General features: G+C 40.8%; 1 protein-coding gene across 4 annotated transcripts in view; it reads left to right on the top strand.

The window, feature by feature from the left end:
* LOC136874672 (uncharacterized) overlaps nucleotides 1–22,215 on the top strand; it is a 226,927-nt gene that overhangs the window by 127,508 nt on the left and 77,204 nt on the right. For all 4 annotated transcript variants that reach the window (XM_068227739.1, XM_068227738.1, XM_068227740.1 and 1 more), the window contains one exon: nucleotides 20,185–20,305. In XM_068227739.1, the coding sequence (XP_068083840.1) occupies nucleotides 20,185–20,305 (121 nt within the window). The remainder of the gene's footprint in view (nucleotides 1–20,184; nucleotides 20,306–22,215) is intronic.

The raw sequence follows: 22,215 nt of genomic DNA on the forward strand, positions 1-22,215 counted from the left end.
CACACCGACTTTGACTGGCAGTAGGAAAGGGTTCCTTCTCCAACTCCTGTGTAACTGTCATTAGTAAGGAAGGCCTACAATTGTAATGAATAGTTCACTTCTCGATTTGACTTGCAGAAGGTAAGTGAGCATGCAGTTTTGTTTAAAACTCCCCTACCCGATTGTGTTTGGCAGTAGGCAAGGGTGCCCGCCATTATAAAGAAATGTACTCATCTAAAATGTGACTGGCATTAGGCATAGTGGCCTGCTATTTTGATGGAAACTCACCAACTTGGTGTGACTGGCAGTACGCTGGCTGGCAGTAGGAAAAGGGGCCTGTCATTATAATGATAACTGCACAACTCAATTTCGAGTGATAGTAGGGTAATTGCCTGCCATTATAATAAAAACTGTAATCTGTCTGGAGGTAGGAAAGGGGGGCTGCCATTTTAACGAAAACTCCCCAAATCGATTCTGTCCGCATAGTAGGCAATGGGGCCTGCAATTATAATGTAAACTTCCCAACCTGATTGTGAATGCCAGTAGGCAAGTGAGCCTGCCGTTATATCACAAATCCGTAACAAACACTTTACATTGGAAACGTACGGGGACCTCCCCATGCTCTTTCTCGGATAACGCTAAGAGACATGCAATTTTAAAACTATCTTATTTACTGCATGTACACTATTTACTTCGATATTTGAATACAATGTAGAATACCGTAGCGAAGCACGGGTACATTCGCTAGTCTGTATATAAAACTAGCTGATGTACCCGTGCTTCGCTACGGGATTCTCAGAAAGACTGACGTGGTGGTTTTCCTAACTGAATTCAACATAGGTCAGTACAAAAACGTCAGTAGGAATGTAGCGATTGAAAGCAATGTTATCATATAAAATACTCGATCAAATGAAAAACCGCACACTTTCTCACTTTCAACGAACAGTACTACGGTGCCGACCTAAGAGTCCAAAGTTCCAAAGCTGGAATAACCAGGTCGCAGACTGCCGTGAACACTCCTCTGTCATTATTCCGTTAAATATGCACACTACTCATTCCAATCAGAAAGTGTGCGGTTTTTCATTTGATCGAGTATTTTATATGATAACATTGCTTTCAGTCGCTACATTTCTACTGACGTTTCTGTACTGACCTATGTTGAATTCAGTTAGGAAAACCACCAAGTCAGTCTTTCTGAGAATCCCGTAGCGAAGCACGGGTACATCAGCTAGTGTCTAAATAACTCTCATTTAAGATAATTTCATAGTATCGTCATGGTAGATTATTTAAAATAGTGATTTAAAGTCGCACTAACTCCGAATGGTTAATAATAATAATAACAATCATAGGCTGTTCTGCCATTCGGCAGGTCCAATCATGGCTGTGACCTCCATATCTCTCGATCTTTGTCCTTTTCTTCACTTCTGCATATTATTCCTTTCTTTTTCTACGCTGTCTAATAACTTGATATCGTCTCCTCCCCTTCCTCGTCTTCCTTTTATCATCCCTTCCATTGCTACTCGTAGCAAAATATTATGTCTTAGATTATGCCCTATCCAATTTTTCTTCCTATTTTGGATTACTGTCAGCATGCTCCCCACTTCTCCCACTCTCTTCAGAACTTCCACATTTGATATTTTATCTTCCCACCTTACACCTTCAATTCTTCGCCAAATCCACATCTCAAATGCCTCTATTCTTCTCTGTTATTCCTTTCTTAATGTCCATGTTTCAGCGCCATATAGTCCGACTCGTTGGCTGAACGGTCAGCGTACTGCTCTTCGGTTCAGAGGGTCCCGGGTTCGATTCCCGGCCGGGTCGGGGATTTTAACCTTAATTGGTTAATTCCAATGGCACGGGGATTGGGTGTATGTGTTGTCTTCATCATCATTTCATCCTCATCACGACGCGAAGGTCACCTACGGGTGTCAAATAGAAAGACCTGCACCTGGCGAGCCGAACCCGTCCTTTGATATCCCGGCACTAAAAGCCATACGACATTTCATTTCATTTCATTAGCGCCATATACAGCTTATACTTCATATGTAACACGTTGCAAGTCTCTTCCTCAGATCTTTCTCTAGCGGCCACAAAACAGTGTTGTTCTTTTTTGCTTTACGTCGCACCGACACAGATAGGTCTTATGGCGACGATGGGACAGGGAAGGGCTAGGATTGGGAAGGAAGCGGCCGTGGCCTTAATTAAGGTACAGCCTGATGTGAAAATAGGAAACCACGGAAAACCATCTTCAGGGCTGCTGACAGTGGGGTTCGAACCTACTATCTCCCGAATACTGGATACTGGCCGCACTTAAGCGACTGCAGCTATCGAGTTCGATAAACAGTTTTTTTCTTCTTGTTGAAATGTTCCTTGGCTAAGGCAATTCGAACTTTTATGTCTGTTATAGAGTGCAGGTCTTCAGTCACAATACTTCCAAGACACTTAAACTTATTCACCTTTTCAATAATTTCTCACCCTATCTTGGTTGTCGCTTTTACACCTTTACCTCCAAGTATCATGAATTTGGTTTTCTTTTTTGTTCATACTTATTCCATACTCTTCACACATTTTTTAAAAATTCTCTCAGCATTTTGCGGAGGTCCTTCACATTTTCAGCTATTAGTGCCATATCATCAGCAAATCTTATACATTCAATAATAATAATAATAATAATAATAATAATAATAATAATAATAATAATAATAATAATAATAATAATAATAATAATAATAATAATAATAATAATAATAATAATAATAATAATTGTTACCGTATTTTGGTGGTAGGTAGAGGGGTAAGAAGGTGCGGGCGGTGAATAGGTCTCAAGCTACTAAAGTGAAATTAATTTTAAAATTTAACAAGGTTATATTTTCTTTTCAAAATTAGGTAACAACAAATAGAACAGGTACTTAGTAGCCGAAACACGATTGAAAAATACATTTACATAGGTACCCCATTTGGGGCTTCAAAAGTCAGAAACATAATTCTTGAGCAATGAGCCCAACCTTACAATGAACACCATACAACAAAGGGGCCGAAAACCCCCAAACATGCCAGAAACATTTGCTTCCAAATACACCCAAAAGCCTCCTTGAGGCAGAAGCACAATTTTCAAGAAAGGGCAACTTCCCCCTAAAATACAAGCCTATCATAGGCCACTCCAAACTCCACTTTTAAGCTGTCCTCCAAGGACGTATACACAGGGGTAAAATACCCAACCTACTGAGGTCTGTTAAATGACAAGAAGGTTAATACATGACCTCTAAAATACAATTTGAGAGGAGGCGAACTTGCACTCCTAATACACTTTGCTTAAGACCTCCTTGGCACTAGGCCGTTAATACAAGGGCTAATCCCATACTACAGAGGTGACTTAATAGCAATTTACATTACATTACGGAAGAATTGGTTGAGAAAAATAAGTTCACCTCAAGACGATGTGAGTGGGAGCTCGAGAGGGTTAAGCACTCTCTATCCCGATATGTCGTTTTAAAAGAGAATATATGAAAAGAGTAGTTACATTTTAGGAAAAGGTTACATGGTTGAACGCTTAGAACCCGCCCCGAAAGTTAAACTGCTGAGCTAGCAAAGAAAGAAGTTATTAATCGGCCATTACCTTGTTGTTGACCGCTGCCGAAGAAAGAGGCGCTTCCCACCCCCTGCTATGTACTTAACACACTGAAAGATGGAACAGAAGTGGCCCGGAGACCCTAAAATCAGCAGTTTATATCCTCTCGCGGAAGGTTCTAGGCGTTAGGGGAATGAAAACACCCTCCCACAAACTTTTTATTGGGTAGGACCCCGCAACAGATTCAAGTTGGGGGAAGATACACCAGATTGGTCAGAAATTAATAGAAGAAATTCGGGATTGGATACATTCATAACAAGGGGAAGAAAGGGGTAAATATTGCCAACTTAAACAATGACAGAAAGAAATTTAACAAAGAACAAACTCTTGAAATTAAATTTTCTCCAAAAAAATAGTTCTTTGACTTCGCACTAGGTTGCACTATTGTTGATCTTCAGTAGTGTCCTCTAGAAGAGAAAGTTCACACTTCTTACTTCAAGTGAAACAAAACCACAACAAAAATGACACAGTTCAAAAACTCAAAATTTTCCACGTGGTGACATCTTCTGAGAAAGTAGAGAATTAATAGCGTAGATAAAGTTCAGACTTCCTCCAGCAGAGGAGTTTCAACTGGCGCACATTTTAAATTAGCGGAGTGGAGGTGTACCGCCCGGTACAGACCTCCCCCCCCCCCCAATAGTTCCTCCCGGGGTGACACATGAAATTGTTTGAAAACAAAGTCCAAGTTTTGATGTGAATATGAAGATAGATTGCAGAAGCATTTATGAGATTTTCTAAATTTAGTTTGTTTCAGTTTCAAAATTTCGTTGTTGCAAGTGAAGTAAAGTCTTTCTGTTTGTAGAAGTTGAATTTCTGAAGATAACTTTTTATACTTGAAAGTGAAGGAAAAAAAAATTTTCAAAGTCCACCAAATATTGCAGTTGAATTCCCAAGTGTAGTCATTACTTATAGTAACTGTTCATGTAGTAGATGGTGATGAAGTGGGATGGCCAGACCGGCCGTTGCGGCTTGCGTCCAAAGGAGGCCGCTCGGACCCCTCAAGTACCCTGAGATACCGCTCGCCCGCACTATGAGGGGAGCAGAGGTGTTGAAGCACGCCGCGCCCGCGGTGAACATATACAGGCTGCGGGCAAGTAGCAGGTCGTGCGCCGCACATCAGCCTTGGCCGGGAGGAGAGCTCCGGCTCGCCGTGCACACGTCGTCCTCGCTGGGGCCGAGGGGGCCCGTCCTCTGCTCCAGTTGCTGCACGGCGCCGCGCGGCTGCGGGGGCACTGAAACATTAAAGCTTGGCGGCAGAATTGTGTTGGACCATCATCCTTTTTTTTTTAAGTGCACAGGCTTGGTGAGGAGGTTGAGGGGTCAGCGGCGTGCAGATATCCATGGCATTTCATCTAAGCCAGCCACTGTGTGTAGTGGAGCAGGAGACGGGAGCGTGGTAATGGCCGTGGCAAGGACAGGATGGCAGTTTAACAACTCGGGGGAGGTTTCACAGAAATGCTTACATATAAAATAAAATAGAAGGAGCAGAATGCCTTAAGAGTGGAACTCAAAAAAAATATAACCTTCATATTCCTATCAAATTATATGAAGCAAGATGACACAAAATTTACACCGGTTTCACCTGGGACAGGTGAACCCTAAATATCCTCTCGGTGGCTGGATTGCTTACTAACAATGTAACCGGCGTAAGAAAATCGAGATTGATGCATGGCCCATGAAATCTGGGGACAAGCTTGCCCGCGGGAACAAAATTCTTGACCATCACCTGGTCACCTACCTTCAAAGTGGTGGGTCTCCGTCCACGATCATACTTTTCCCTAACCTTTTCATGAGATACCTTAAGATTGGCTTTAGCCTTCTTCCAAAGATCTTTAATATTATCCGGATCTATTGTCTCGGGTAGAATGTCACTCAGAGACCAAAGGTTAGAGAGCGGCGTGTTGGGAACAAACTTGAACATCAAGGAAGCTGGAGTGAACTTATGAGATTCATGAACCGCCGAATTCAAGGCAAAAGCTAACCAATGCAGGGACGTGTCCCACCTGGAATGATCATCATGATGATAGGCAATCAGTGCGGACCTGAGGTTACGATTAACCCGTTCAGCCAGAGATGGTTGAGGGTAATACGCAGAAGTAGTTACATGAGAGATGGATAAGTCAAAACAGAATTTACGAAATAAATTAGATGTAAAAGCCTTAGCATTATCAGATACAATATATTGGCACGGACCAAAAGAAGCAAAAATAGAATTTAGGCAAGTAATGGTAGACTGAGCGGTAGCCAGCTTAGTCGGAAATAACCAAGAAAATTTGGTAAAACCATCTACACATACAAGGATGAATTTGTTGGCATTTCCCTTCGACTGGGGGAAGGGTCCTACATAATCAATATACAGGCGTTCCATGGGGCGCGATGCTTGATGCGAAGACAAAAGGCCTACCTTGGTGGACATGGTGGGTTTACTAATCAAACAGGATTTACAAGCCTTTACTAGTTCACGGATTTCACCGTCCATACCTTTCCAGATGAACATTTCACGAATCTTTTCACGAGTTTTAAAGATTCCAAGATGCCCCCCTAATGGGGTCTCATGATAGTACTTGAAGATCATCGGCACAAGAACAGCTGGAACGACAACCTTCATCATCTTGTCATGCCTCGAAGGGCAACATAAAACACCATTCCTCAGAACATAAGGGACAACATGTTCCCCAGAAGAAAGGGTTTCCATTATCGGAGCCAGCGTCGGATCTTCATGTTGGTATTTCTCGATATCCCTAAAGAGCATGGGGGCATCAGTTAAAATGGCATTAACATCAAATAGTGTGGACTCGGGAGGTGATGAACGGTCGACCGGTTCATGGTCCTCAACGTCGTTTGAAAACATACGGCTGAGTCCATCAGCAACAACATTTTCAGTACCTCTGATATGCCTGACATCGAATTGGAAGGCAGAAATACGGATGGCCCAACGGGCTATACGACCAGTACGACGCGGCCTACCTAAGACCCAGCTTAAGGCTTGATTATCTGTCTCCAGGTCGAATTTGACATGTTCCAGATAGAGACGGAACTTTTCTAAGGCAAATAAGACTGCCAACCCTTCGAGCTCATAGATGGAATACTTGGCTTCTTGAGCCGATAGTGTCCTAGACGCATAGGCGATGGGGCGCCTCCCTAGTTCAGTCTCTTGAAGAAGGACTGCAGCTACCGCTGACGACGATGCGTCGGTTTGGACAATGAATTTCTTCGAGAAATCAGGCATAGCAAGTACAGGGGCATTACAAAGTGCTAATTTAAGGTCTTCAAAAGCGGCTTGTTGAGAAGGTCCCCACTCGAATTTGATGCCTTTCCTACGAAGAAGGTTTAAGGGCGCCGCTCTATTAGCGAAGTTAGGAATAAACTTCCTGAAGAAATTCACCATACCAATGAACCTGGCGATACCTTTAATGTCCTTGGGAGGTTTAAAATCACGGATGGCCTGTGTTCTAGAATGATCGACTGCTACACCATCAGGTGACACAATATGCCCTAGGAATGACATAGAGGGCTTAGCAAAGGCAACCTTGGACATCTTAACAGTTAACCCAGCCTTACGAAGGCGATCGAGAACTTCTCGCAGATGATCTAGATGTTCTTCAAAAGTCTCTGAAAATACGACGACATCATCTAAGTAGTGATATAAGTACTCGAATTTGATGTCGGAGAAGACCCTATCTAGTAGCCTAGTGAGCACAGCTGCCCCCGTGGGGAGCCCGAAAGGTACGCGGTTGTATTCATATAAATTCCAGTCCGTAGCAAACGCTGTAAGATGTTTAGACTCTTCGGCAAGGGGAATTTGATTATAGGCCTGATTCAAGTCCAAGATAGTAAAGAACTTGGCCTTACGAAACCATGAAAAACAAGAATGAAGGTCGGGAAGGGGCACAGATTGTAACACCACCTTCCGATTGAGAGCCCTGTAATCAATGACAGGCCTGAAGCCTCCTTGGGGTTTCGGGACCAAAAAAATAGGCGAAGAATACGCTGACTTAGAGGGCCTAATAATACCGTCCTTCAACATCTGATCGATGATTTCTTTTAGAGCCTTCATTTTAGGTGGAGATAGCCTATAAGGTGGAAAACGGACCGGAATCGAATCCGTGACCTCAATTTTGTATTCAATAAGGTCAGTAACACCAAGAGTATCAGAGAACACCTCGGGAAACGACTGACACAGTTTGCGAATACTATCAGCCTGCTCCTCAGGTAGATGTCTAAGGTCTAACAACATCTCATCCTGGGTAGGCGAAATAGAAGAACATAATGCAGAATTACACTTTAATAAAGGGATGTTACAATTAGAGGCAAATTTGAAAGTGCAAGACCTACTCTGAAGATCGAGCACAAGACCAGTGTGAGAAATAAAGTCCGCTCCCAATATAATGGGGCAAGACAAGAGCTTGGCCACAAACAATTTAACTTTCCATGTGAATTTAAAAATACGAATTTTGACCAGTAAGGAACCTAGAATTTCTAATGGAGATGAATTAGCCGATACGTATTGAACAGGAGAAGAGACATAGTCAGGAAGTTTACAAACCGTTTTCAATTTAGAATACCATTCAGCCGAAATAATCGAACAAACACTTCCTGAATCTAAGAGAGCTGTTTTAGGCTCGTTATTTAATTCAATCTTAAGAAAAGGAACAGGTGCGGGGGTATCCGCCGCAATCCTAAGACATTCTTTAGGGCATTCAAAAGATGAATTTGAAGGCTGATCGTTCTCTAAATTTACAACCTGTTTACCAGGGGCTGAGTCTCGGGAAGATGGATTAGTCGACTCAGCCGAAGCCACTAGTCACTTTTTATTATTGGCATAGGTAGAATTTGCACCAGAAGTTGAGCAGGAGGGGGTGCTATTCGAGTTTGGGCAATTCTTGGCGATATGTGAGAAGGCCCCACATTTAAAACAGCCTTGTGCTGAACCAGCTCCATTATTTGCCCTACTACTTTTGACCAATGGACATTTATTACGAAGATGGTCAGGCGACCCGCAAGCATAACATTTACGGGGTGTGACTGGTCGGCGAGGTGGAGGCCGAGTATTACTAAACGAAGGAGGGGGTTCTTTTGCCACACGCAAGGAATCGGCGTACCTAACTCCTTCCGCTGAGACGGCCAACGCTTCAAGTTCAGAGAAAGTTTGCGGGCACGCCGCGAAACACAAGTATGACCTGTAAGATGGTGAAATGCCTTCTACAATAGCCTGTACAATCTGATCTTCAGGAAAATGAAGGGCAAACACCCTAGTGTAAAACTTAATGTCCTGTATGAAATCAGCCAAGTTTTCATCCAAGCGCTGTACACGATAATAGTACTTCTGAATAAGGGAGGACCTGGCCCTAGCCGGGATGAAATTAGCTAGCAAATGGGCATGGAAATCCTCAATAGATGATTGCTCGGCAATGGCTCTTACGATTTTATCTGAGAGAATACCAATAGCATACGGATAGATGATTTGCAAAATTTGACATGGAGAAAGAGAAAACACAAGGGCATGATCCTGAAATTCCACTAGAAATCTTAAAAATGAAATTACATCACTGGTGGTATTAACAGAAAACTTAGAAATACCTCTGAGCAACATTGCCAATGGATGAGGCAAGCTGCTAAACCCAGGTGACATAGTAGGTAAAGGTTTCCATGGCAAGGAAGTTAATTCAGAACGGATGTTACTCAACGATGCACGGCGTTCAGGCTCGTTGTCCAATGGGGCAGGGATAGTTTGAGCAGCAACGGTTATCCTATTAACTTCTCCCTTGGGAGGCGCTTCCTCACTACCTGCATTCACTGTGGTGGGTAGATCGCTTTTGGGAGGAACCTCCCCTGTTAACAATTGAGTGACCTTGCTAGATAATTCAGACATATTTTCCAGGAGCGTACTAGCTTCCTTCCTCTGAACGTCATTCAGTTTTAGAGACAACAGATCGTTAACCCTATTCGAAAAATGATATAGCCTACCTTGCACACGCTTAATTTGATTCGGAGACGGATCATTTTCATCAAAAAAACTAACTACAGAAGCTAGCCCAGTAATATTCTCGACGATCGTGGAAAGAGAGTCATCAATTTCTTTCTCTCCCAAATTGGGGATGGAAATGGGCAAATCTAGGGACTCTCTAAGCTTGTTAGTGTCTACTGCAACCGTGCCTCCAGATTGCACATTTCTGATAGTTAATTCATAGATCAACTCCTCCTTGCGCAAATAGTTAAGATGAAGAAGATCGCGAGGGCCGGGCATGGTGACAGAACAATTTTGAAAAACTCAAAAAATTCCAGCAACTGGGAAAATAGTTAGAGTTCGGAACAAACAATGTTTAGCCGTCAAAAGGGGCTAAATTGAGACCCATTCAACCACGCTCTGCTACCACTTGTTACCGTATTTTGGTGGTAGGTAGAGGGGTAAGAAGGTGCGGGCGGTGAATAGGTCTCAAGCTACTAAAGTGAAATTAATTTTAAAATTTAACAAGGTTATATTTTCTTTTCAAAATTAGGTAACAACAAATAGAACAGGTACTTAGTAGCCGAAACACGATTGAAAAATACATTTACATAGGTACCCCATTTGGGGCTTCAAAAGTCAGAAACATAATTCTTGAGCAATGAGCCCAACCTTACAATGAACACCATACAACAAAGGGGCCGAAAACCCCCAAACATGCCAGAAACATTTGCTTCCAAATACACCCAAAAGCCTCCTTGAGGCAGAAGCACAATTTTCAAGAAAGGGCAACTTCCCCCTAAAATACAAGCCTATCATAGGCCACTCCAAACTCCACTTTTAAGCTGTCCTCCAAGGACGTATACACAGGGGTAAAATACCCAACCTACTGAGGTCTGTTAAATAACAAGAAGGTTAATACATGACCTCTAAAATACAATTTGAGAGGAGGCGAACTTGCACTCCTAATACACTTTGCTTAAGACCTCCTTGGCACTAGGCCGTTAATACAAGGGCTAATCCCATACTACAGAGGTGACTTAATAGCAATTTACATTACATTACGGAAGAATTGGTTGAGAAAAATAAGTTCACCTCAAGACGATGTGAGTGGGAGCTCGAGAGGGTTAAGCACTCTCTATCCCGATATGTCGTTTTAAAAGAGAATATATGAAAAGAGTAGTTACATTTTAGGAAAAGGTTACATGGTTGAACGCTAAGAACCCGCCCCGAAAGTTAAACTGCTGAGCTAGCAAAGAAAGAAGTTATTAATCGGCCATTACCTTGTTGTTGACCGCTGCCGAAGAAAGAGGCGCTTCCCACCCCCTGCTATGTACTTAACACACTGAAAGATGGAACAGAAGTGGCCCGGAGACCCTAAAATCAGCAGTTTATATCCTCTCGCGGAAGGTTCTAGGCGTTAGGGGAATGAAAACACCCTCCCACAAACTTTTTATTGGGTAGGACCCCGCAACAGATTCAAGTTGGGGGAAGATACACCAGATTGGTCAGAAATTAATAGAAGAAATTCGGGATTGGATACATTCATAACAAGGGGAAGTAAGGGGTAAATATTGCCAACTTAAACAATGACAGAAAGAAATTTAACAAAGAACAAACTCTTGAAATTAAATTTTCTCCAAAAAAATAGTTCTTTGACTTCGCACTAGGTTGCACTATTGTTGATCTTCAGTAGTGTCCTCTAGAAGAGAAAGTTCACACTTCTTACTTCAAGTGAAACAAAACCACAACAAAAATGACACAGTTCAAAAACTCAAAATTTTCCACGTGGTGACATCTTCTGAGAAAGTAGAGAATTAATAGCGTAGATAAAGTTCAGACTTCCTCCAGCAGAGGAGTTTCAACTGGCGCACATTTTAAATTAGCGGAGTGGAGGTGTACCGCCCGGTACAATAATAATAATAATAATAATAATAATAATAATAATAATAATAATAATAATAATAATAATAATAATAATAATAATAATAATAATAATAATAATAATAATAATAGACGAATAATAATAATAATAATAATAATAATAATAATAATAATAATAATAATAATAATAATAATAATAGACGAATAATAATAATAATAATAATAATAATAATAATAATAATAATAATAATAATAATAATATCTGCTTTGCGTACCACTAACTACTTTTATGGTTTTCGGAGACGCCGAGTTGCCGTAATTTAGTCCAGCAGGAGATCTTCTACGTCCCAGTGAATCTACCGACACGAGGCTGGCGTATTTGAGCACCTTCAACTACCACAGGACTGAGCCAGGATCGAACCTGCCAAGTTGGAGTCAGAAGGCCAGCGCCTCAACTGTCTGAGCCACTCAGCCCTGCTGAATGGGTTTTATCGCCTCCGCTGGTACTGTACAGAAATGGGCTGGGACCTAGTGATCAGATAATCGAACACAAAATAATCGCTCATTCGATTATTTCATTTTATTCGATGATTCGATTATATTTCCCATTCGATTATTTTTCGATTATTTATTCGAATAACTGAGGCAAATCGAATAGTGAATATTTTTCCATTTGATTATTTTTAAATTTTTTATTATCCATCCGAAACTCCATTAGAATCAATGAGGCGATCGAATAGAGAACTTTCCATTCGATTATTTTATTCGATTATTTATTCGATTATTTAAATAATCAAATTTAGGTTATTCGAATATTAAAAGTATTCGATTACGTCATAACTACAACTGAGTGATATTTGAATCTTATTTGATTATTTTATTCCATTATTTATTCGATTATTTAAATAATCGGATGGAGATTATTCGATTATCCCATCACTACAACTGAATGATATTGGATCTCATTCGATTACTTTATTCGATTATTTATTCGATTATTTAAATAATGAGACGGAAATTATTCTATTATTAACGTATTCGATCATCCCATCACTACAGGGACCGGGAAGGAAGCGACGGTGGCCTTAATTAAGGTGCAGTCCCAGCATGTGCCTGGTGTGAAAATGGGAAACCACGGAAAACCGTCTTCAGGATTGCCGACAGTGGGGTTCGAACCCACTGTCTCCCGAATACTGGATGCTGGCTGCTATCGAGCTCGGTAAAAAAAGGCATAATTAACTTGAGAATTGAAAGGAAAACGTCTCATTTCTTCTATCCTGAACAATCGCACATATTCGGACCAGAAAGGTCCTCCCCTCAGCTTACCGTTCTATTTGCAAAACCCTTAAACTCTTGAGTGTATTGCATACTTTGAGACCCAAGGTGAGATGTGGAAGTCTGAACGAACAGTGAGCGTGCTGCTGTTTAGATTCCTAGAAGAGGAGCAAGTAAACAGAGACTGAGTCACTGGCCTTGCTTCAAGAGCTCCGTCTACTTCTTTTTCTTTTTTAATTTTTCTAATTCTTTCTTTGTTTTCCTTGTATTTTCTGTTTAAGGACGACACACACCCAGTCCCCGATCCAGTAGAAATAACCAATTAAGGTTAAAATCCCCGACCCGCCCGGGAATCGAACCCGGGCCCCTTGAACCAAAGGCCAGCACGCTAACCATTTAGCCATGGAGCCTGACAAACTCGCATCTTACGGCTGATATTGAAGAATACTCTAAAGTTGGCCCTACCCAGATTTTTGACCAAAAAGAGGAGAAAAAAAGAAACTAGTAGACACTTCAAATTTTGGGGCACAATTATTCAGGAATATAATACTCCCATCCCGAGAGCTTCCGTGGCTCAGGCGGCAGCGCACCAGCCTCTCACCGCTGGGTTCCATGCTTCAAATCCCGGCCACTCCATGTGAGATTTGTGCTGGACAAAGCGGAGGCGGGACAGGTTTTTCTTCTGGTACTCCGGTTTTCCCTGTCATTTTTCATTCCAGCAACACTCTCTAATATAATTTCATTTCATCTGCCATTCGTTAATCATTGCCCGAGCGGAGTGCGACAGGCGTCGGCAGCCGGCGCCGCTATATGGGGGCTTCATTCATTCCATTCCTGAACCGGTCGGATGACTGAAAGCAGGCTGTGGATTTTCATTTCAGAACACTCCCATACCCTAGTTCCGGATAGCCCTGAAACTAGGAAGAGAGCACTCTTTTTATTGCAATTCATTTAAGCTTGATACATGCATTACATTTTCCACTTACAATTATTTGACTATTACTACATTAAATATAATTTTTTTTTTCCTAGACATTAACAATGCTATATTGTCTAGGCCAGGGATGGCGAACCTATGACACGCGTGACACTAGGTGACACGCGAACACGACTTTCATGACACGTCAGACAACATACTAACATATTAAAATATGTTTTAACATGTAATAAATAGGTCGAAAATCTAGCAACGTATTATATTTTGACATTATGCTTTAATAAAGAAGTAGGCCTATCTCTCAATTAATTCTACGGCCATATTTTTAAAAAATATTATTAAGTTAAAGCAAAAATATACCTTCTTTTAAATGTATTTCTTTTAAATATATTTTTCAGTGACGTTTGCAAAATAAAATCATGAAAATTTCAGTGGGGCCCTGAGGTGTAGTGGTTAGCGTGATTAGCTGCCACCACCGGGGGCCCGGGTTAGATTCCTGGCTCTGCCACGAAATTAAAAGTGGTACGAGGGCTGGAACGGGGTTCACTCAGCCTCGGGACGTCAAGTGAGTACAGAGGGGTTCCTTGTCTATCCCTTCCAATCTCCCCATTCCCTCCCCCCCCCCCACAAGCAACAAGTTCAGAAGAGCAGGTGAGGCCGCCCGGGCGAGGTACTGGTCCGTCTTCCCAGTTGTATCCCCGACACAAAGTGTCATGATCCAGGACACTGCCCTTGGGGAGGTAGAGGTTGGATCCCTTGCTGAGTCTGAGGGAAAAACAACACTGGAGGGTAAACAGATTAAGAATGAAAGATAGAAAAGAAAGAAAGAAAGAAAGAAAGAAAGAAAGAAAGAAAGGTGGAAACTTTTAGTGGAATTGATTTATACGAGAAGTAATGCAATCTAATATCTAAATGAGGTCAAATGAGGGGTTTCATGATGATTTTAAAGCAAAATAACCGATTGCAGACTAGACCGTAAAAAGTAATAAACAAAATCTTAACTGACATGCTAGTTGGTAAAGGTCTAGGACAGCATATCTCTTCCCCTTCCTTAGCTTATTTATTGCTTTCTTTTGTGTCACAAGTCTTATGACAATTGAATGAGTAGATGATAGGCAGAATTGTTCCATGTGCGGCTATTTTTAAAGGTCCTGGGAAGACATTTAAATCATCCCTGCTTGTCTCTTTAATTGGACATACACACATACGCGCGCACACACACACAAAGCTTGGCTTATTCTCAACAGTAACTTTCCGTAGAATTCAAAACGATCCAGACAAATCAGTTTTAAACTGATTAAATGTAAACTGTGCACAAATGTGTTGTTCATAACCTGTAAATGTTTTGTTCTATTTGTTTTAGACTACATTAACTTCACCAAATGTGGTGAAATTAGGATGAAAATTAGCAAAGGTAGAAAATTCGGTAGAGTCCTTCCTGAAACGCGAGAGACTAATGTCATTTGTTTGACTAACAGGTTAAAAATATCCCGCTCCAGGGCAAGATTTTGACATCTTAGTGACTCTCAAGCCAATATCATTTTTTTTTTTTTGCTATTGGCTTTACGTCGCACCGACACGGATAGGTTTTATGGCAACGATGGGATAGGAAAGGCCTAGGAGTTGGAAGGAAGCGGCCGTGGCCTTAATTATGGTACAGCCCCAATATTTGCCTGGTGTGAAAATGGGAAATCACGGAAAACCATCTTCAGGGCTGCCGACAATGGGATTCGAAACCACTATCTCCCGAATGCAACCATTATTATTATTATTATTATTATTATTATTATTATTATTATTATTATTATTATTATTATTATTATTATTATTATTATTATCCTACTCCTGTTCTACATGGTCAGCGTCGAGGCCTTCGGTTCAGAGGGTCCCGGGTTCGATTCCCAGCCGGGTCTGGTATTTTAATCGAGGCTGATTAATTCTTCTGGCTCGGGGACTGCGAATTTATCTTTCTCTTCATATTCAGACAAGATACCACACTACCAACCACCACAGAAACACGAAATAGTGATTACATCCCTCGAAATGGTTGGCGCCAGGATGGGCATCCGCCCGTAAAACAAGGCCAGATCCACATGTTCGTCACAGTTCGCACCCGCGACCCCACAGATATGGGAAGAATCGGTAGGAAAGAAGAAGAAGAACGACAAACTGGGCAAAGAATATTTTCGTGTTAAGTACAAAATTCTAGCGATACTCATAGGAAGTAATTATTTCAAATATTGCCTCAGTTGACGTCTGTTCTAAAATAGAGAAAGTAAAACAATTGAGCGAAATGGTAAAAATAAATAAAACTTAATAATAAGAGTATACTTTGATTACGTTTCATCAATTGTTATGCTGAATAAAACAGTATATTTAAAAGCGTGTCAACATTTTAATTCGCAGGAATTTTTTAACATGAGTGAAACTGGAAACTAACCACGATCGAACTCTTAGCTTAGGAAGGACAACGACGTCCGGCTGTGCCACTGAGGTGTCTACATGTGTTCTGTTCTACATCTGCGCAGACAAGTTTTATGGCACGGTGGGATACGACAGGTCTAAGAGTGGAAACACTGCTGGATTCTCGCTTGTACGTAGTTTAGAGTAGAAATGACGAATCTTCGTATTAGGTTTAGTTCCTAGAGAAGTGACAGATGGCAGCACCAGTCAAGATGACCAGCGTGGCGGATTTGTGGTATCAAGCACTGCCTTCGTAATATACAGGCCGTGCTGTAGAAAGCGCGCCAAGCCCATCAGCTGATCAATTGAGGCGAGCTAGGCGAATGTTACAAATTGTACTTGTGAATGTAATCCGTAAGGATTGGGGGCATTCTTAGGATAATTGTGACTGTTGAAAGACAGAAATTTATATTGAAGTATATTGCATGTTTGTTCTTTAAATGTATCGCATCAGGATTTACGTAAACAGCTGTTATTAAGATAATGAGACCTCATAGTTGAGGTTAGGTATGGTATGTTCTCGTGGCCAGTAATAGAAATTCAAAGCACGTCATACTTCTCGTGGAATTTGTTCATTTAATTGTTATCCTATAACAGGTTTTCTTGTGGAAATATAATGTACTGCAAATTTAAATACAGTGTGTGTGTGTGTGTGTGTGTGTGTGTGTGTGTGTGTGTGTGTGTGTGTGTGTGTGTGTGTGTGTGTGTGTGTGTGTGTGTGTGTGTGTGTGTGTGTGTGTGTGTGTGTGTGTGTGTGTGTGTGTGTGTGTGTGTGTGTGTGTGTGTGTGTAAGTTTGAATTTGCCACAGTGCTAAGAACGTGTGCATAACACGGCGAAAATACAACTATACAAGTAAATATACGTTAATAATTTTATTTTCTTCGCATGAGGGCAGGTTACCTTTTCGAAGAACAAAAATCTCAACCGAAAATATAGGCTACCTGTTACGAAGAATAAAGGAGTGTGTTTCACTCATTTTCCCAAGCTGATATTGAGTTCTGCTTTTGACTGTCTTATTACACAGATTTACAGCAGGGCGTTTTAATGTTGATACTGAACAAATATAAAATTCGACAGTAACCAATTGAACCTACATATGGTTAATTATTGGGTTAGTAATGTTGAGTACGCGCTGCCTTTTCTCCCCCCAAATTAATGCGAGTAAAAACAATTCCTCGGCAATTTCCGTGAATGTGGGAAGTCGCTAACAGATCTTGCTGGTCAGTGCATTAATATTTGGGAAAACGTGGGCTATTCCTAAACAAAAATTATACAAATGTTTATGTGGAAGAAAGGGTCTCAAGAAAATCTTCGAAGGATAGTGCCAGAAGTGTCAAGAAAAAACAAAACAAGAAAGCCATGGCCATCTAGAAGTATGGAGGTAAAGTCTATTTTTATTACTATTATTATTTTTATCATTGTACGTTTTTTGTCTCCATATTTGTATTAATGCATACTAATTATTGTTGGGCACATTGGCGGGTAAAACGGTCACTCAAGCTTTGACCGCGTAGACCACACTTCAAACCTATTTCTCCTAAAATACATAGACCTGACTTACGAGTTACGATGCGATTATACGTGTTAGTGATCTCACCTGTAATGTTAATACAACACTTTTAAATATTTCATAATTACAAGGCACAGACGTATCATGTCTTTGCATTGCACGGGTCGGATGGAGGAAACAGTTCGCCTCTTTGCGTGACGTCATCGGAGCTACAGTACGGCCTGTACATCACGAAGGCAGTGGTGAAAAAAAAAAAGACCGTGGCAATAATTAAAGTACAACGCTAGCATCTGTCTGTTGTTAAAACGGGAAACCTCCGAAAACTACATTCAGGACTGCCGACAGTAGGGCTCGAATTCACCATTTCCCGAATTCGAGCTCTCATCTACATGATCCGCATCGCACAGCTAACTCAGTCAATCTACTGAAATTGACTTGGTAATAATACGGACCAAAGTTGAGACAGGAAACTCCATTTCAAACAATACGGAACATTTAAAGCTTAATCTCTATACATTATCAAAAACATTTAATTTTTAATTACTGAGCTATTTATGCAATAGTGCATCCTGAATTTCTTCAAGAAATATGGAAGAGAGGATATTTTCTTTTCCATCTTATTCTTTAAAGTGAATAATGCCTATGTTCAATCTCAATATCCGTGAATCAGGTACGGTAATTAGTTCACAAACTCTTATTACAGCAAACTCTCGATTATCCGGCATAATCAGCGGACAAATTCGCACGGATAAAGGAAAACACGGATAATACGATTTTGTGCATTTCAATGCACAACGAAACTTTTAATAAAACAGAAAATATAATACCGTTTGGAAATGCAATATGTCAAGCAATTAACACATTCAACAACCACTTTTATTTTTTAAAAGTAAGCCAGTATAAAAATTATATACAAAGCCTATTGTTGGTAAAACACTTGAGGTACAAAAAGTATACCAAACGTCAGTTTTTTAGTTTGGCGAAAATAAATAATATCCTTTTGCTTTCGAGATCCGTTTGAGTTCTTTCGTATACAAGTGCAACAACATAACTATAATTAAAATCTCCTCCTCCTTCTTCTTCTATTTCTTTATCCATTCGCTTTTCCATATTCTCTGTGGGTAGGGTAATGTACCAAAGCCCTCCTCCACCTTACTCGATCTTTCCGCCATTCCTCTTCTAATACTGTATTGCTATTGACTCCTCTATTTGCAATACCGTCCACAACAGAGCTCTTCCATCTCATTCTAGGCCGTCCCCTAGGCCACTTTGCTGTCTCTGTATCCATGAGTGTTCTCTTTTTTATTCTATCTCCTGGTATTCTCATCAAGTGTTCAAACCATTTCAGCTTTGCTATATTAATCTCTTCTTGAAGTTTACACACTCCCACGCTTCTCCTAATTTTCTCATTTCGTATTCTATCTCGCCTTGTCTTTCCCGGAATGCTCCTCAAGAACCTAATTTCAGCTGTTTGTATCTTACTTTGGTTCTGCTGTCAACGTCCAGGCAGCTGAAACATAGGTCAGTATAAGTTTATAATAGGGCGAGTATAAAGCCTTCTTGCAAATCATTGGCGCATCTTTGTTCCATACAGTGTTTGTCTCGCACTGATAGAAACTTACATACTGCCGTATTATTAAATCAATTTTTCCATCCAAATTTCCATCTTGTGACATCCTGCTGCCCAAATATTTAAAAATGTTTACTATTTCAAGAGGTTCATTTCCTATTTTTATCACTCCCTTGGATTTTCTTTTACCTCTCGTCATGATTAAAGTCTTGCTTTTCGCAACACTAATCTTCATTCCAAAATTCCTTATCTCTTCATTCCTCAAATCAACTTGTGTCTATGCTTCCTCTTCATTATCCTCCAAACTACAATGTCATCAGCAAAGAGCAAAGACTACTTGCTCGCCCATCATCTTCTCCTTGAAATTAAGTAGAATTCTATCCATGATGATAATGAAGGTAGAGGAGACAATACACTTCCCTGTCTTAGACCTGTGTCAACTCTGAACCATTCGGTTTGACCCACTTTGGTTCTAACACAGCTTTCTCAATTGTACCATTCAGTTTTCAGGAAATGCTGAATTAAAACCTCCCTGTTCAACATCATATAAGAAAGTTTCAACACTTCCCAGTGCTGAAGCTTGTTGCACACGTCCACTATTTCTTTACTGATTCTCCTTCCTCGAACTTTTTAATTAATTCAAGCTTTTGTTTCAAAGTTAAAAGCCTAGTCTTGCGCTTCGTAGCGATGACTGCTATCACAGAACACCAGCAAAGATCGGCTATACATCACGTTTTTAGTGCTGAGTTCTCAAACCGCCAGCACACTGGCAGACGGGAATGCGCTCGAATTCCAAGTGACGAAAATAAAGAAATAAAATTAAAATAATAATATAATAAATGTCGCGGTTGCACAGATAACCCGAAAAATGGATAATCCCCATCCAAATAATCGGGAGTTTGTTGTAATTTTTTTCTTTTTGACTATTCACATCTTTCTAATTCTGTTTTCGACAGATTCTTTTCTAATAAAAATATTTCCTTTCTGTAGAAGGACATTAAGATTTTCCTGGATGCGTCTGGAGAAGTCACTGAACTTGACCAACTTCTCCTTGGCACTGTGCAAACGGGAAGCGAACGTCACTTGCCTTTCGATTGATACCGAGACCCAGGTAAGCTTCTTTCCTTAAGGGATGGACATGATTCAAGAATATATTAAGAACTGACTAGAATATGAATCGTCTTTTCATTAATAACTGGGGAGGATAAGACCAGCAAACCAACTCGATGTTTACTTTATGGTAGATCAGTGACATCTCTTCAAGATCTAACCAAACTAGTCGCACTTCGAATCTTGGGCAATGCATATGCGATTTTCAATATGGAAAAACATAGCCTGTGACGTGAATTTCAAGTAAAACTGTACTCATTTAGAATACAATAATGAGTCGTCAAGTCTCGTAAAACTATTAGTTTGTTTTCTCTTCATCGAGGTATTTCAGTTCCGGGCTGTAAGGCAGTAGTATTTCTACTCGTTCCCCTACGTCGCACAGACACAGATAGGTCTTATATCGACGAAGGAATAGGAAAGGGCTAGGAATGGAAGCGAACGTGGTGTGAAAGTGGGAAACCACGGATAATCATCTTAAGGCTGCCGACAGTAGGACTCGAGCCCACTATCTCCCGAATGCAAGCTGATAGCTACGTGACTCATATCGCGCGGCCACTTGCTCGATGCAGTAGTTCATAAATTGTAGTAGGCCTATGTGAGAAGTGAAAAGTTCTTAAGCACTTCCATGACATCGTAATAGAGGTTTTCTGAGAAAATTGTGTGAATCTCCTTGCCGAACACATCACAGTCCTACTGGTTAGTGAAAAAAGATACTTTATAGGAGATTCAATATCTCTCTCTCTATCATAGGCTGAAGAACAGTTTGAGAGATGGAGACGGAATTCTTTCATCCCCATGAGGACAAATGAGGATTTACGTGAACTCCGAGAGCTCGTAAGGAATGTAGCGCTAAATATATGAAGGATGGCAGTGGCGGCTGGTGCAGAAAATCAGTTGTGTGCTGTAACCCATCCCCACTCCAAAAAATAAAAATAAAAAATATTTAGAAACATACCGGTATGTGGTTTTCAAGAGGCTCTCCACTGAGTTTTCCACGCTGAACAAACACGCAAACAACCCCAACACATATACACTTTCCTCATAAAAAACTATAAAACTATGTAATTAAACACACAATAACACTTGCAATGGCAAAATATTCACGATCTCAAACACTTGGTGTGAGCCCGCAAAAACAGAACTTCCCAATGTTACCAACATCATTGAAATGAAACCAGCAGCATCGTAATGCAAAATTATATGTAATATTTTTATAGTGGCATTTATAAACTAGACATTTTTAATAAAAGAAATCACAGTATCATGTCCTTATTTTGACAACATAAAAAGCACAATTTGTATAGCTCATCGATTTACAATGTGGCTATGGAATAGGCAAGTTGGTAGTATTCTATCCTCTTTGGTATTAAAAGAGCTGGCGCGAACAGCTCTACAGTATTTTGTTTTCCCGTTTGCTTTGAGCGATCCCCTCTTAAATACTACTGCTGAGTCAAGAGGGTGCCAGCTGCCACGTCCTCATATCGTTCGTAATGCAAGTGTGACTAGTGGTAGTGCAAGTGCTGCTTCTCTGTGGTCGAACGAAGAATCGCTGTGAAGTGATGTCTTGGCTGTTGTTTCCACAGCCTGTCGGAACCGATCGGAACACATTCTCTTTGTATCGGCACGCATGCGCAAAAGGCAGACTTCCTGGTTTCTGGCTAAAAGCTCGCTGAGCTGTGATCACACAGCACCCGGCGAGGAGCGCACCAGTAGTTAGTTACCTGGTAGTGAGGGGAATTGAATAATTTCCTATTCATTGGCTGACGTCTTTTCAATGCACTGTATTTGATTGCAGATAATATTTTTAAACTAATTTATTTTTCCAATAGGCAATGTGCTGCAGCACTTCAGCAGATAAGGTACGGCCGCCCCTGAATGATGGTTTACTTGGTAACTGTGGACCTCTAGATG

Source organism: Anabrus simplex, chromosome 5 (assembly GCF_040414725.1).
Source record: "Anabrus simplex isolate iqAnaSimp1 chromosome 5, ASM4041472v1, whole genome shotgun sequence".
Lineage (NCBI taxonomy): Eukaryota > Metazoa > Arthropoda > Insecta > Orthoptera > Tettigoniidae > Anabrus > Anabrus simplex.